A 12124-nucleotide genomic window follows, 5' to 3' on the forward strand; every position below is an offset into this window, starting at 1 on the left:
GCTAATTTGTTTGGTATCAGACCCTCTGCCAGGTGGGACAGGGAATGCCATGCTAGAGAAATTAAGTTCTGGCCCTACACAGGGAGACTGAAGCACATTCTGAGAGACTCTAAGAATCCTACCTGAGGGCCAAACTTAGCTGCGAGTTTTTATTGTTGCCACATTTAGCTGTCAAACAAAAGAAAAAGAAATCAGTCACCATAGAAACCACAACCCACCACAAGAGAACAGCTCACGCCCTTCCCTACCCTTTTGGCTGTACCAGATGGAATGAGAAAGAAAAGCTTTTCTTCCTTTGCCACACTTAATCTTCTCTCTCCAGTCTTGAACCTAGGCCTCAGATGCTAAAATACAGAAGAGGTGCCCTCTTTAGGGTTAAATCTACAGTCACACTGACAAGTACGTAATTCGGAGCTGAAAAAAGCTGATGAAATCACAGGAGGTGGAATCGTCAGTGCTTTATGAGCGCTGCCTGAACACTGGACCACATGCACAGATGTCTTTGTTCATTGTTCGTGTTTAAAGAAAAGGAATGGCCACATGCAGCATCTTCTTTTATCCATTAGCCTTTCTCAGCTGCCCCTTTCCTGTGTTTATGAAACATGAACCCGTGGTGAAAATGAGATGCCATGAGGGAAGTATGGCTGGCATGGCTCAGAACCCAAACAAACCAGATTTAATGTGTTGCTTTGCCATTCCTAGCACCCTTTATTTACAGATTCCAAGGGTACCTTTTAACATGTATCATTATGTATACATCAGCTGGGACCCGTTTAATAGCTCAGGTAAGGGATTACAGACACTGAGTCATCAGAGGGACACCAAGAGACCCGGCACCTTATCCAAGCCCTAGGCCAGGTATCTGCTGTGAGGCGGATGCCATAAAAGCCCCAGTTACTGTGACCTCGGCTCCCTTTGACCTCCACGATGGCCACAGATATGGACGGGGAGTTGGTCAGGGAGACACTAATGGGAAGGAGCCTTGCTACTGTCCTGGGCATACACAGCCCATCGAAAAACATTTCACTTCTCAGCGTGCAACAGAATGGAAGTCAACAGAAACACCAGTTGTCACTGTCCAAACACATCTCATCGATTCACCGTTGTAGCCAGGTCTGCAAAATGCCAATTGTGGACTCAGGAAAGGTAATGCAATCAGCGGAAAAGCAGACGGCCTAGAAGGCAGAGCCCCTGCGGGTCGGCTCCGTCGCTGTGCTCCCTCCACTGCATTCCTCAGGTTCACTGTGTCTCCACTGACCCCCTGGTTTAAAGAGGAAATAATATATAACACCCCTGCACCTTGTAAGACGTTCCTGTGAGGACCCAGAAGATCAGGCAAGGCCAGACACTCTGAAAAGAAAATAGTGCACACACAACACATGGGACACAGTAGCAAGTCTGCTCTGCAGTCACTTTCAGCAAGAAGCAAACACTGACACGCAAGTTCATGAACAAAGGGCTCTCACTGAACATGGTTTGCTGAGATGTTCTCTCAATTCCAATCCATCGCTATGTTCTCCTCGGTTCTCTCAACTATTCCCTCTTCTCAGCCACCAACTGACCTGGGGTATTTTTAGCTGATCATGAACATGCCAGCTTGGTACTGAGTTCCCCGTAATGACCGAGCCCTTTCTTCCTCTGCATGTAGTCATGCCTATCATTCAGAACCATCCACAGAACATTGCTGCGCTGAAGTTGCACCACTGACCTCTCCTGAATTGATCTCTGTACTTACTGTTTCATTAATCCATTCAAGAATTTTTATTGAGTCCTTACCATGTGCCAGGCCCTGTTCGAGGCACTGGGGGATGGAGCAGTCATAGACATAAACAACCTGCTCTTATGCGGCTTACATTCTAGTTACGGGAAACAGATCAGATGCAAAAAAGAAAGGCAAATGATACAGAAAATTTCTGGGAACAAACACCATTTAGAAAAATAAAACAGGGTATGATGATGGACAGATGGTGGTAGAAAGTGCCCTCTTACTTTAGCAGAGGCCTGAAGAAAGTGAGGCAAGAAGACATGCATGCATTGGGAGAGTCACTTCACAGACAGACAGAGCCATAACACAAAGGTCTGAGCAGGGGCATCGTAGTGTGTCGGGAAGCCAGCAGAGCAGAGCATACGAAGGCCTGGAGCAGCAGCAGGGCTCAGAGAACACACCGGAAGCAAGATCATCAGGACCCTGGACAGCACACCCTGAATGGGATGAAACACCACCTGAAAGTTCTAAGTAAAAGAATGACATGATCTGAATTTTGCTTCAGAAGAATCACTCTGGCTGCTCTCTGAGGAACGACTGTAGGGAAGCAAGGACTAGAAGCTGGGAATTAAGCTATGAAACTAGGGCAGCAGTCCAGAGAGAGAGAAGGGTGATGGACCAGGGGAGGAATTCAGGAGAGACTGTAGAGCCAACAGGCTTTGTTGTTGGAATGAATGGAGATGTGGGCAAAGGACTCACATACACCGGGATGGAAGTCCTTGGAAAGGGCCTGCGTTGGCACCTGGGAACGTGGCTATAACAGTAACCAACAGATATAAAACCTTCCCAAAATATGAGTGACCTGCTGTGTTGAGACTGTTGCACAAACAGTATGGTTTATGTCAAAGCTCCTAGTTTCTCTCTGGGAGTCTGGAAGTTGCGTATGTGCCATGCAGAGAGTGCTCAGCCCCCAATAAAAACCTAGGCACTGAGTCTGCAATTAGTTCCCTGGCAGACAACACCAGGCATGTGTTGTCACACTTCTCATGGGAGGAATTAAGTCCCCCATGGGATACTCCAGGATAGAACTCGAGGAAGCTTTGGGACTGGGTTTCACTTCACCCATTCAGCTTCTTTCTTTGCTGGTTTTGCTTTATGGCTTTTCACTGTAATAAACCGTAACTATGTGCACAGCAACTTCAGAGCTCTGTGAGTCCCAGCAATTTACCCAACCTGGGGGTTGAGCTGGGAACCCTGACACAGAGGCATGAGAAGCAACTTCTGGCTTCAGGACAATGCCAAGGTTTCTGGCCCCAAATCGCTGTTCTTTATTTGTTCTTTCCACCTGCTGCAAATCTCTGAACAGCTTACTTAGAATTTTAAACACAATAAAAACAATCAAGCACTTTCATTTCTTTAAGGGATAAAAATGAATAATGGATTTTAATGATGTTTTAAATAACATTCTTTCCTTGCAGTTACAAGGTGTGGTCACGAATGAAGTAGCGGGAAGGGCATGGTGTCCTCGATAAGGAAAATACTGTATTTCAAAATTAACTGGCAAATTAGGAACTGCAATTTCTCATTTGTAAGATCTTTTTGATGTATATATGAGCTGTCAGTGAAACTTGTATAATTTAACATTTTCAAATAAGGGTCACAAATGTAGATTGCAATTTACAAAAACTGCAGAGAATGAAAAGTAATAGTAGTTATAGAAGGCTTCTGAATGTCTGACATAGGAAATATTCCATTAATTATAGTTAGACTTTGATTTTCAAGTCTTCCTTGGCTCTGTTTTTAAATTTTAACTAAATTCCCCATAATCCATTCCTAGTACCTTAGTAAACACTAGTGAATTAGGAAACTGAAGCATTAGTGAACCACTGGCTGAAATACTGAATGAGCTCTGTAATAGCTTTGGTTTTTGATGACAGAAACAAACTAAGAGAAAGCCATCCTAGCACTTCTTTCTGAAGACAAAACTAAAAGATTTTATTGCATTTGGGGCATTTCACTTTGATAGTAGAATGTGTCATAAGTTAATAAAATGACAGCTTGCAAAAGTTATAGTAAGTAGAAAACAACAATAACAACAACATTGCGACACCATGCTGACCAGTGCAGTCAACTCTCTGTTTTTCCGGAGTAAGTCAGTGGTAATACATGGATTATTTCAACAAATCTATTAGGTCTCTAAGCAATGAGAGTGGCTTTCAGGGGAAAAAAAATTACTTCATTATTTATTTTTCAGTAAAATGTGTTTTTTAATCTTCTTCCTCCTTTTTTGGTGCCCATTTCATTAATTGTCTGTCTACCATATTTACATTTTGAAGATCATTGCATTTTCCTAATAAGGGAGGTCAGAATTCCCCATAAGATATGGTATCCAAAAGCTTTTCAAGTGTTCTCTCAAATCAAGGGTAAATAACTGCAGGAATACTAATTATGGGCTTGTTTTTACACTATTACTGTGTATATTCATGACAGAGTGGGGATTCTGCACATTAATGCTAGCAGATTGCATTTACAGACACAGATACACAGATACCAATGCAGACATGTAAAAACATCCCCCAAAAGAGACAAACACTGCAGCATAAAGAGATTCATTCTATCAAAATACCCATTTTATCTCAAGTGTAACAATAATGAATGGACTAGCTTTGAACTACTGCTTATCTGCAGCCATTAAATGCACTTAGCTTTGACTTCTGACTCATAACTGCTGAACACTATGGCAATTCTCCATAACAACATACATCTCAGGATGACCCATGGATGAATCCAAATGTACAGATCTTTTACTATAATCAAAGTAATAGAAATAAGGTTGCCTGCTAAGAAATGGTGATGATGACAGAGTGATAACAGAGAAAAAATTATGTGTTATTTTTAGACTCTACAGGAGAATACTGCTTTCTGAAATTTCTAAAAACTTGAGATAGAAGATTTCTCCTGTTTTTATAAAAGTGAACCTCATCCCACACCCCCATGAAATTATCTGAACTTTAATTACCTCCATATAAACAGAACAACTATTATCTTACACCTTATTTTTTACCTCTAGCCTTCAAAACCATGACAGAGTAAAAAAATCTCTGTTGTTTTAAGCCACCCAGGTTGTGGTAATTTATTACAACAGTCTCAGGAAACTAATATAGTGGTTGTTCTCATGATTTCAAAATCAAATGTAAAAATAAATATCATTCCATACAAAGAATGGTAAGGAAAGTAAAGCTGCCCATTTCTTCTTCATCAAATTAAAAACATTTATAACAGTGCCTCACAGGCTTTAGGAACATATAATTTACAATTCAGCCAATTTTCATTTGTTAAATGCCCATTCCATACATCCTCCCTTCTGGTATGCCCTGCGAAAAACAGAAAATACTCAGTATCTACTTTTAAAGCACCTATAAATTATGAACAAAATATTGGGTGTGATGATAATTCTCAGATACTCCATTAAAATAAGAGTCTGAATTCAAACAGGAAAATATCAGAGCAAGAGAAGAAAGTAATTGTATTTTGGGAAGATGTAAACAGATTATTAAACCCTGGAATCAGGTCAACAGCAGCTGGCAGAGTAGCTGATCAATAAATGTTTAATGAATTAGTTAATAAGTAGTTAACAATATATTAGGATTATTAATGTTTATGCCTCAAGTCTTAGTATTCATAGTTCTAAATTAAGTCTGCACATCCAATTAATCTATATTAACCTGAAATATTTTAAATCAGTGAGTTAAATACATATATGTCCATTCAAGAATTCACTTATTTATTTCACAAACATGTGCTGAGTACTACAATACCCAAGGAGTTATGTTTGGCTAACGGATTCAACACTGTACAAGAAAGGTATGGTCCTGGACTTCCTAGAGCAGAAAGATGGGTGTTACACAAAGACTCATGCAAACAGTTAAGTGTAATTGTGACCCAGGTGACCAGACAGAACAGAGGGCACCTACTGGAGCCCATGCTCACCCAGGGCAGGGCCAGGGGCAGGGAAGTCTTCCTCTAGAGTTTATATTTGCAGTTGTATTCTACCTCTAGGAGATTAACAGAAAGAACAAAGTAAGCACAAAGGGCACTTGGAGAACAGGGAAAGGCCCGTGTGTGGGCAGCCCCGCTCACAGCAGAGGGCACACCATGACTTAACAGTGTAAGACTGTGCAGGGGGCACCATGAAGTGCCCCTGGCTGGGACTTCTCAGAAGGTCATGGGCACCTCCCCCTACAGTCCAAAACAAGATCCCTTTCAGTAGGGCTGCCAGAATAAAATGGCAGACTGAAACCCTCACTGATTTTACTTCTTCCTAAACTCTAATCAAAACTACAGTGAAATTTCTTTTTAAGACACACACATCTTTAAGCAGCAAATGTTTGTAAGCTAAAACACATATGAGCAAGAAGTAACTAATTTAACATATTCAACAAAACCAAATCCCAAGCCTTCAGCAGAAAGTCAAGGAACCTACCCAAGAAGACTGCAGAACCTTCTGGAGGGTGGGAAGCCGGGAGTGACACCAGGTGTGCCTGAAAGCCAGGGTGAACAGGAGATGATAAAATAAGATGTGTGGGGGTTGTCTGGGAAGCAGGCAGACCCCTAGGCATGCTCTCCACTGCCCTCTAAAAAAAACCTAGTGTCCCCCAGTGCCCTCTCAGGTGGTCCAGGGTCCGAGGGGCGGCCACAGAGGCCCTCAGCCCTACAACACTGGTGGCTGGACCTCGAACCGCCCGGTTAGAAGCTGAAAATCTCCCCCTGGGAAATCAGCTAAAGAGGTAAAATCACCACACAAAGCCGCAGCCCTCCAGAGCCAGCCCCGACCCACCCTGCGCAGAGCTTTCTAATCCCCTCTCTCACTCAAAGATTTTCAGATATGTGAGGAAAGACAGAAACCAAAAGTAACGTGGAGGAAATAAGTTATTCAGGGAGAAAAAACTTTAAACATGAATTCCAACAAAATAAACTCATGCCCTCCAGACTGTAAGAACAGTAGGCTATGTACAGAGCACTCAGAGAAAAGGCACCAAACACACGCTTGTAAAAGTGTGAGAGCACAAATACGCTGGGAAAATTTCTGACAGTGGAGCAAATGCACAAGGAAATGAAAAATAGAACTGAGGGAAAAAAAAGTACAGGCCTATCCAGGACTATGATATCCACACAGCCAAAGACCAAGAGTAGGTGAGATAAAAAAAGAGGTAGAATACATCATTTTAGAAGAAATATCCCAAAACGAAAAGCAGAAATTGCAGACACCCCAAATAACCAGCATTAAGATTACTTTGGCATACCCACCAAACTGTGAAATTTATAACAGTGGGGAAAAAAAGCATCAGATTCCAGAGAAGGAAAGAAAGAATGGAGCCATACCTCCAAATTCTTAAAGTGACAGCTACACTCAAGTGACATTCTATACTCAAACAAGCTATCGGTGAGGCATGAGGATGGAATAAAGACATTTTCACTCATGCAAAGTGAGATGAAATGCTGGAGGCTACCATTCTGAAGGCAGTCGGCCACGTCTTACCATCTTTACAACCTGAGGACAGAATGCCAAAGTGAGCCAGCCCGAGGCGGGTGTCAACATGTGGCTTATTTTGACCATATGCTAAGCAAGTTCCCAGTCTGCTCTAGGTCCAGCCTCCTGAAGCAGACAAGAACATTCAATTCGCAACTCAGAAATGTGTATGGGTCTGTCCCTGGGACTGGAGCAACTGGAGCAAGCCATAAAAGCAGAAAATACAAACCCATGCCTCCCGTCCATACCTGCAGTTCACACGACAACGATGGCAGACGACCTGATGGTGATAAACCCTAACTTTCTTAAGATTAGCTCATGGCTTTGCCTACTCAGTCCTCTTATAAACTGAGGAAAAGTGAAGACAGCTTATGACCCAAACACTGTCCAGCTCTTCCCCTCCAAAGAGCAGGTAAACCGCCTCTACTGCAAGCACTAGGATCAAGCTTGCGTCTTACTTGGCTAAAAGTAAATAACAGAACACTTAGGAAAACACACAGGTAGTAACACTACAAAGACAAGCAAGGAAGTGATTAACACAAAAAGCAGGGTGCTAGGCACCCCAGCAGAGCCAGGACAGGATGGGGAAGGCTGTGTGGCAGGCAGGCTTCTGACTGACCAGCAGCCAGACAAGAGGGTGGTGTTTGCCTTTTCTTTATTTTATTTACTCTTTGAACTCCTCGCATGTGTATAATTTATTTTCAAATAAATTAATTTTTTCAAGGGTGAGGGACATTATCAGGTTTGTACCTTTAAAATGTCGCTAAGGCTGCAGTGGGGAACGTGGACACGGACTGCAGGGGTGAAGGGAGGCATAAGGGAGGCGGCGTCAAAAAGAGGCAATGGAGCAACAGGTTACAACAGAGGGATGCTGTTTATCTTTAGTGGTGTTGGCTTTTGCAGGGGGAGGGTATTATTAGGAAAGGAAGGGAGGGAAGGAGGGTAGAGCAAAGAGAAGTATTTGGTCAGTTAGCAAAAAAACAGCAACCTACCACCCGCACTGCTTATCGCACAACAGCATGTTGTATGCACAATGTCCTCCAGCCCAGGAGGCTCCAAACACTGCACAAGCCATCACCCAAATAAACGGCAGAACATAATTCTATAGCTAGCTTCGAAACAGAGCTTTATTAAGTCCAATTTGACAAACAAGGAAAGTGCTGACAGGTTTGCCAGGATGGATTAAAATTCTGAGGATTTCATCGTAAGGAAATTCAGGAAGCCACAGCCCCGCCTAAGCCTCACACTCTTGGCCGCATGTGGCCCCTGAACACCATTTTAATTCCACTTTCCGCATGAATCCTGTGGCGCGCTGCAGAAATGTGGCCTCTTGTAACTGCAACGCAAGTTCACACCTGTCCACAACAGCCCCATGTAGAACTGTTCAAGGAAATGAACAGTGTAGGGCAGCCTTTCCACATATTCATGTTCCAAGTAAGAGGAGCCCGTTTTGTGATTTCCTCTGACCTGTATGGATCATTTCCTGCCCAGAACTTAATATTCTGCCATACAAGTTATAAGCATAATTTTAGAAGTGTTAAGAACCTGGCTGATCCATTTCATGCTATATGTTCTTTCATCTTCTGTGGGCACCTAGAAAAAGGCCAAAACCCATGAGATACCCAGGCAAGTTTCCTAGGCATCAAGAAAATTGAACCATCAAGAGAAGCATCATTTTCTATTCTTGTTGTCAAACTAATACCAAAAATAGACTTCATATATTTTCTTTTGTTTCTTTGATAAGGGCTGAGGGAGTGAGAAAATGAGAGTTCTATAATCATACATTTAGAGAAATATATTTATACAATTGGAGAAAAACAGTAGACCTAAAGAATTTTAACCAGTTTCTTGTAATATTGAGTATTTGTGAAGATTACATTAACACATCAAAATGGAACAGAGAACATTTTAAACATTAAAAATGGAAAGTGGCCCAGGAGGTAGCTTTTTAAGCAATGGGAAATAATTTAATGTAACAAGCTTTTTACATGGTTTGTTCTTGAAAAAAGTAGACAAATTGCTACGAATCAATGTCTTACCTTAAATACTTCCATTGGAAGAGGAAACTTTGCAGCATCAATAAGGGATTTTTCCAGAGCACATTTCCATTCAGAGGCCATCTTCAAAGGATAGATTTCTGTATCAACAGAAACCACATAAAGTTTAAGGACTGAAGTGTTCTGCCGGCTGGTTCTTTCTTGAATTTTATCTTCCTGGGATTTCCTAAGAACTCGGCATGCTCAGCAACCATAAGAACTCACACCCTGACCACCATAAAAGGCCACCTGCTAAAGGGATTTTCTGAAGTTAAAGAGCAACTTGAGGTTCTGCGCTGAGAAATGAAGAATGCACTTAATAGGGCTCTTCTTTAGGGAACATCTGCATGCACGCAGTCAGCGTTCTCTAAGTAATTTAATGGTATAAATCACATTAGCAACATCTCAGTCAACCGCTACCCTAAATCCCATACATCATGGGGGAAGAAATATCCACTGATGAAGAACTTATTATGTGGTAAATTTCTAAACTAGAAACGATTCTTGTCTGGCATTTTCAGTTATTGCTACCTATTTTTCACTAAATCTCCAAGCTCTCATATGCTAAAAATAGTCCACAGAAGTCAGACAATTATTAAAAGGTAAATTAAAATTTACCAGCCCAGTTTAATATTTACACCTGAAATGCTGCTAACACACCACATGTTGCCCATATTTTTCCCCGGAGGGTTGTGTGGGGAGAGAGATTTACCAATGCAGGGGACACCATCTGAATGCAAAGTTGAAAGAAAAAAATGTGTTGAGCACTGTTTTTACCAATTGCTGAAACTGCAGAGCAATTTTATGACCTGATCTCAGTGGATTTAAGACCTTATCAAAACAGGGTTTGCAGAGGGACTCACTTGAAGAAGGTATGTTTATACCTTCTCTATATCAACTCAGTCTACTTCAGAGAGACAGCCAGGATATGAATATGAATTTAAACACAGTTAAAAGGCAACATTAAACCTTTGGGGCTCTATTTTTAATTTCTTGCATGTCTGCTTTTTAGCATGCAGCCATGTATTTTGATGTTCATAGCTTTTGAACTCACCTTGAGCTTGAAGCTCCTATGTTTTAGCAGTTTATTTAGCCTTTCCAGACAAGCCTAATTATGGCAGGTGGAAGATACCACCAGTGGGAGCCTAGTTCCCAGTGCGCTGCCCACTGCCATTCATCGTCAGTTACACGAAGCCACATTGAGGGTTCCTAAAGACAAAACAGGCTCCTCTTGTGTATATCATCTATAATCCTTTCTAGCATCTTCTTTATATTATTCTACCACTGAGAAAATTTTTTTTCCAAATTGGCATTGCTACATCAGAATAAAAACAGAATAATTCTTCTTAGTCACTCCTGACCGATTTGGGGAACATAGTGAGATCCAATAAACACTTCTACTGAGAATGAATGAATGGTGCGAAGGGGGATGTTGAAGGAGAAATCCCACAAAAGGTCCCACCAAGCAGAAAGAGGGACCAGTTCTCGGAGCCCTACAAATTGTCCCGAGAAGGTGAGGGGCATGCCCTGGAAGCCACCACTGGCTCAGCTCAGGGGCACAGCATCTAGGTCTCAGGGAAGCAGGGCGGGGGCTATAGGAGGCAGAGCCTGAAGGACACCGACTGCAGCAGCTCAAGAGAGGTCAGAAGGGAAGCACCCAACAAGGGCTGAGACTTCCTGGGAAGACAAGAGCAAATTCACTTTTCCAGGGATCTGAAAGCAGGCTAACAGGTAGTTCAACCCTGGCATGGTCATGAAAGGAGAACCAGGTCACCAGGAAGGATGGCAATTTCCAAAGACAGGACCGAAGGAAGGGTCTACAGATGCAACTGGTGAGAAAGGGCCCCTGGAGACCCCCCTGAGCTCTCGCTTCTGTAACTGAGGCCTCGGGGAATCCCACGGGACAGAAAAGAGGGTATAAGAAGAGTGGTTTAAAAAAACCCACTCAAGGCTAGAATGAGGAAATCCAACAGTAACAGGATCGGATCCCCCCAGCCAGAACTGAGGGGGTGACATGCAGACCCCAGCAGGAGGCCACAGCCCTTCCTGACACCATGTTCACATACACAGGCAAAGTAGGTCTGGGCTGCCACGTCATCCCAGAAAGCTGCGCCTATGGGCCACCTGATGCCATCGCTCCCCACCAAATCAGAGACAAATGGATAAAAAGCCTGGAGTGATGGCCTGAATGTTTGTGTCCCCCCTAAACTCATACATTGAAATCCTATCCCCAGTTGGATTAGAAGGTACAGTCTCTGGCAAGCTTTCAGGTGATGAGAGTAGAGCCCACACAGTCAGGCCAGTGTCGTTTTTTAAAGAGACCCCAGAGAGCTCCCCTCCTCCGTCCAGATGAGAGTATAGCAAGGAGACACCCTCTATGAGCCAGGAAGTGAGCTCTCAGCAGACAAGTAGAATCTACTGCACCTCATCTGGACTTCCAGCCTCCAGAACTCTGAGAAACCAATGTCTGTTGTTTGTAAGCCCCCCAGTCTGTGGTGTTCCCAGTACAGAAGCCTGAAGGGACAGAGACACCGGGTTCTTCATGATTTTTGTCTCTGTGCTACAATCTTAAGATTCTTTGTCTTCTTTCTGAGCATTTCAAGTCCTAATGTGGAGTGTCACCCCAGGGCAAGGTGTACTTCTCATGTAAGGTGAACATCACCTCAGTGTTGTCAGTGTGCTCAACCACATGCAGAAGCTAAACACCTAATGGCTTCAATAAGCAGAGAACAATATTTTGTGTGTGCGTTTCATTAGATGGAGAGGCATTTGGTTACACTGGCAAGTTTATGGACAGTAAATAGCGCCATTAAAAGAACATAAAACATTTTCTTAAAATGATTGTATTGCAGG

At 42.7% G+C, this 12124-nt stretch overlaps 1 protein-coding gene across 4 annotated transcripts in view; it reads right to left on the reverse strand.

Moving 5' to 3' along the window:
• Positions 1-12124, reverse strand: part of SFMBT2 (Scm like with four mbt domains 2) — a 196274-nt gene that overhangs the window by 82657 nt on the left and 101493 nt on the right. For all 4 annotated transcript variants that reach the window (XM_057498177.1, XM_036908174.2, XM_036908175.2 and 1 more), the window contains exon 7: positions 9275-9372. In XM_057498177.1, coding sequence (XP_057354160.1) covers positions 9275-9372 — 98 coding nt within the window. The remainder of the gene's footprint in view (positions 1-9274; positions 9373-12124) is intronic.

Source organism: Manis pentadactyla, chromosome 3, assembly GCF_030020395.1.
Source record: "Manis pentadactyla isolate mManPen7 chromosome 3, mManPen7.hap1, whole genome shotgun sequence".
In the NCBI taxonomy this organism is placed as follows: domain Eukaryota; kingdom Metazoa; phylum Chordata; class Mammalia; order Pholidota; family Manidae; genus Manis; species Manis pentadactyla.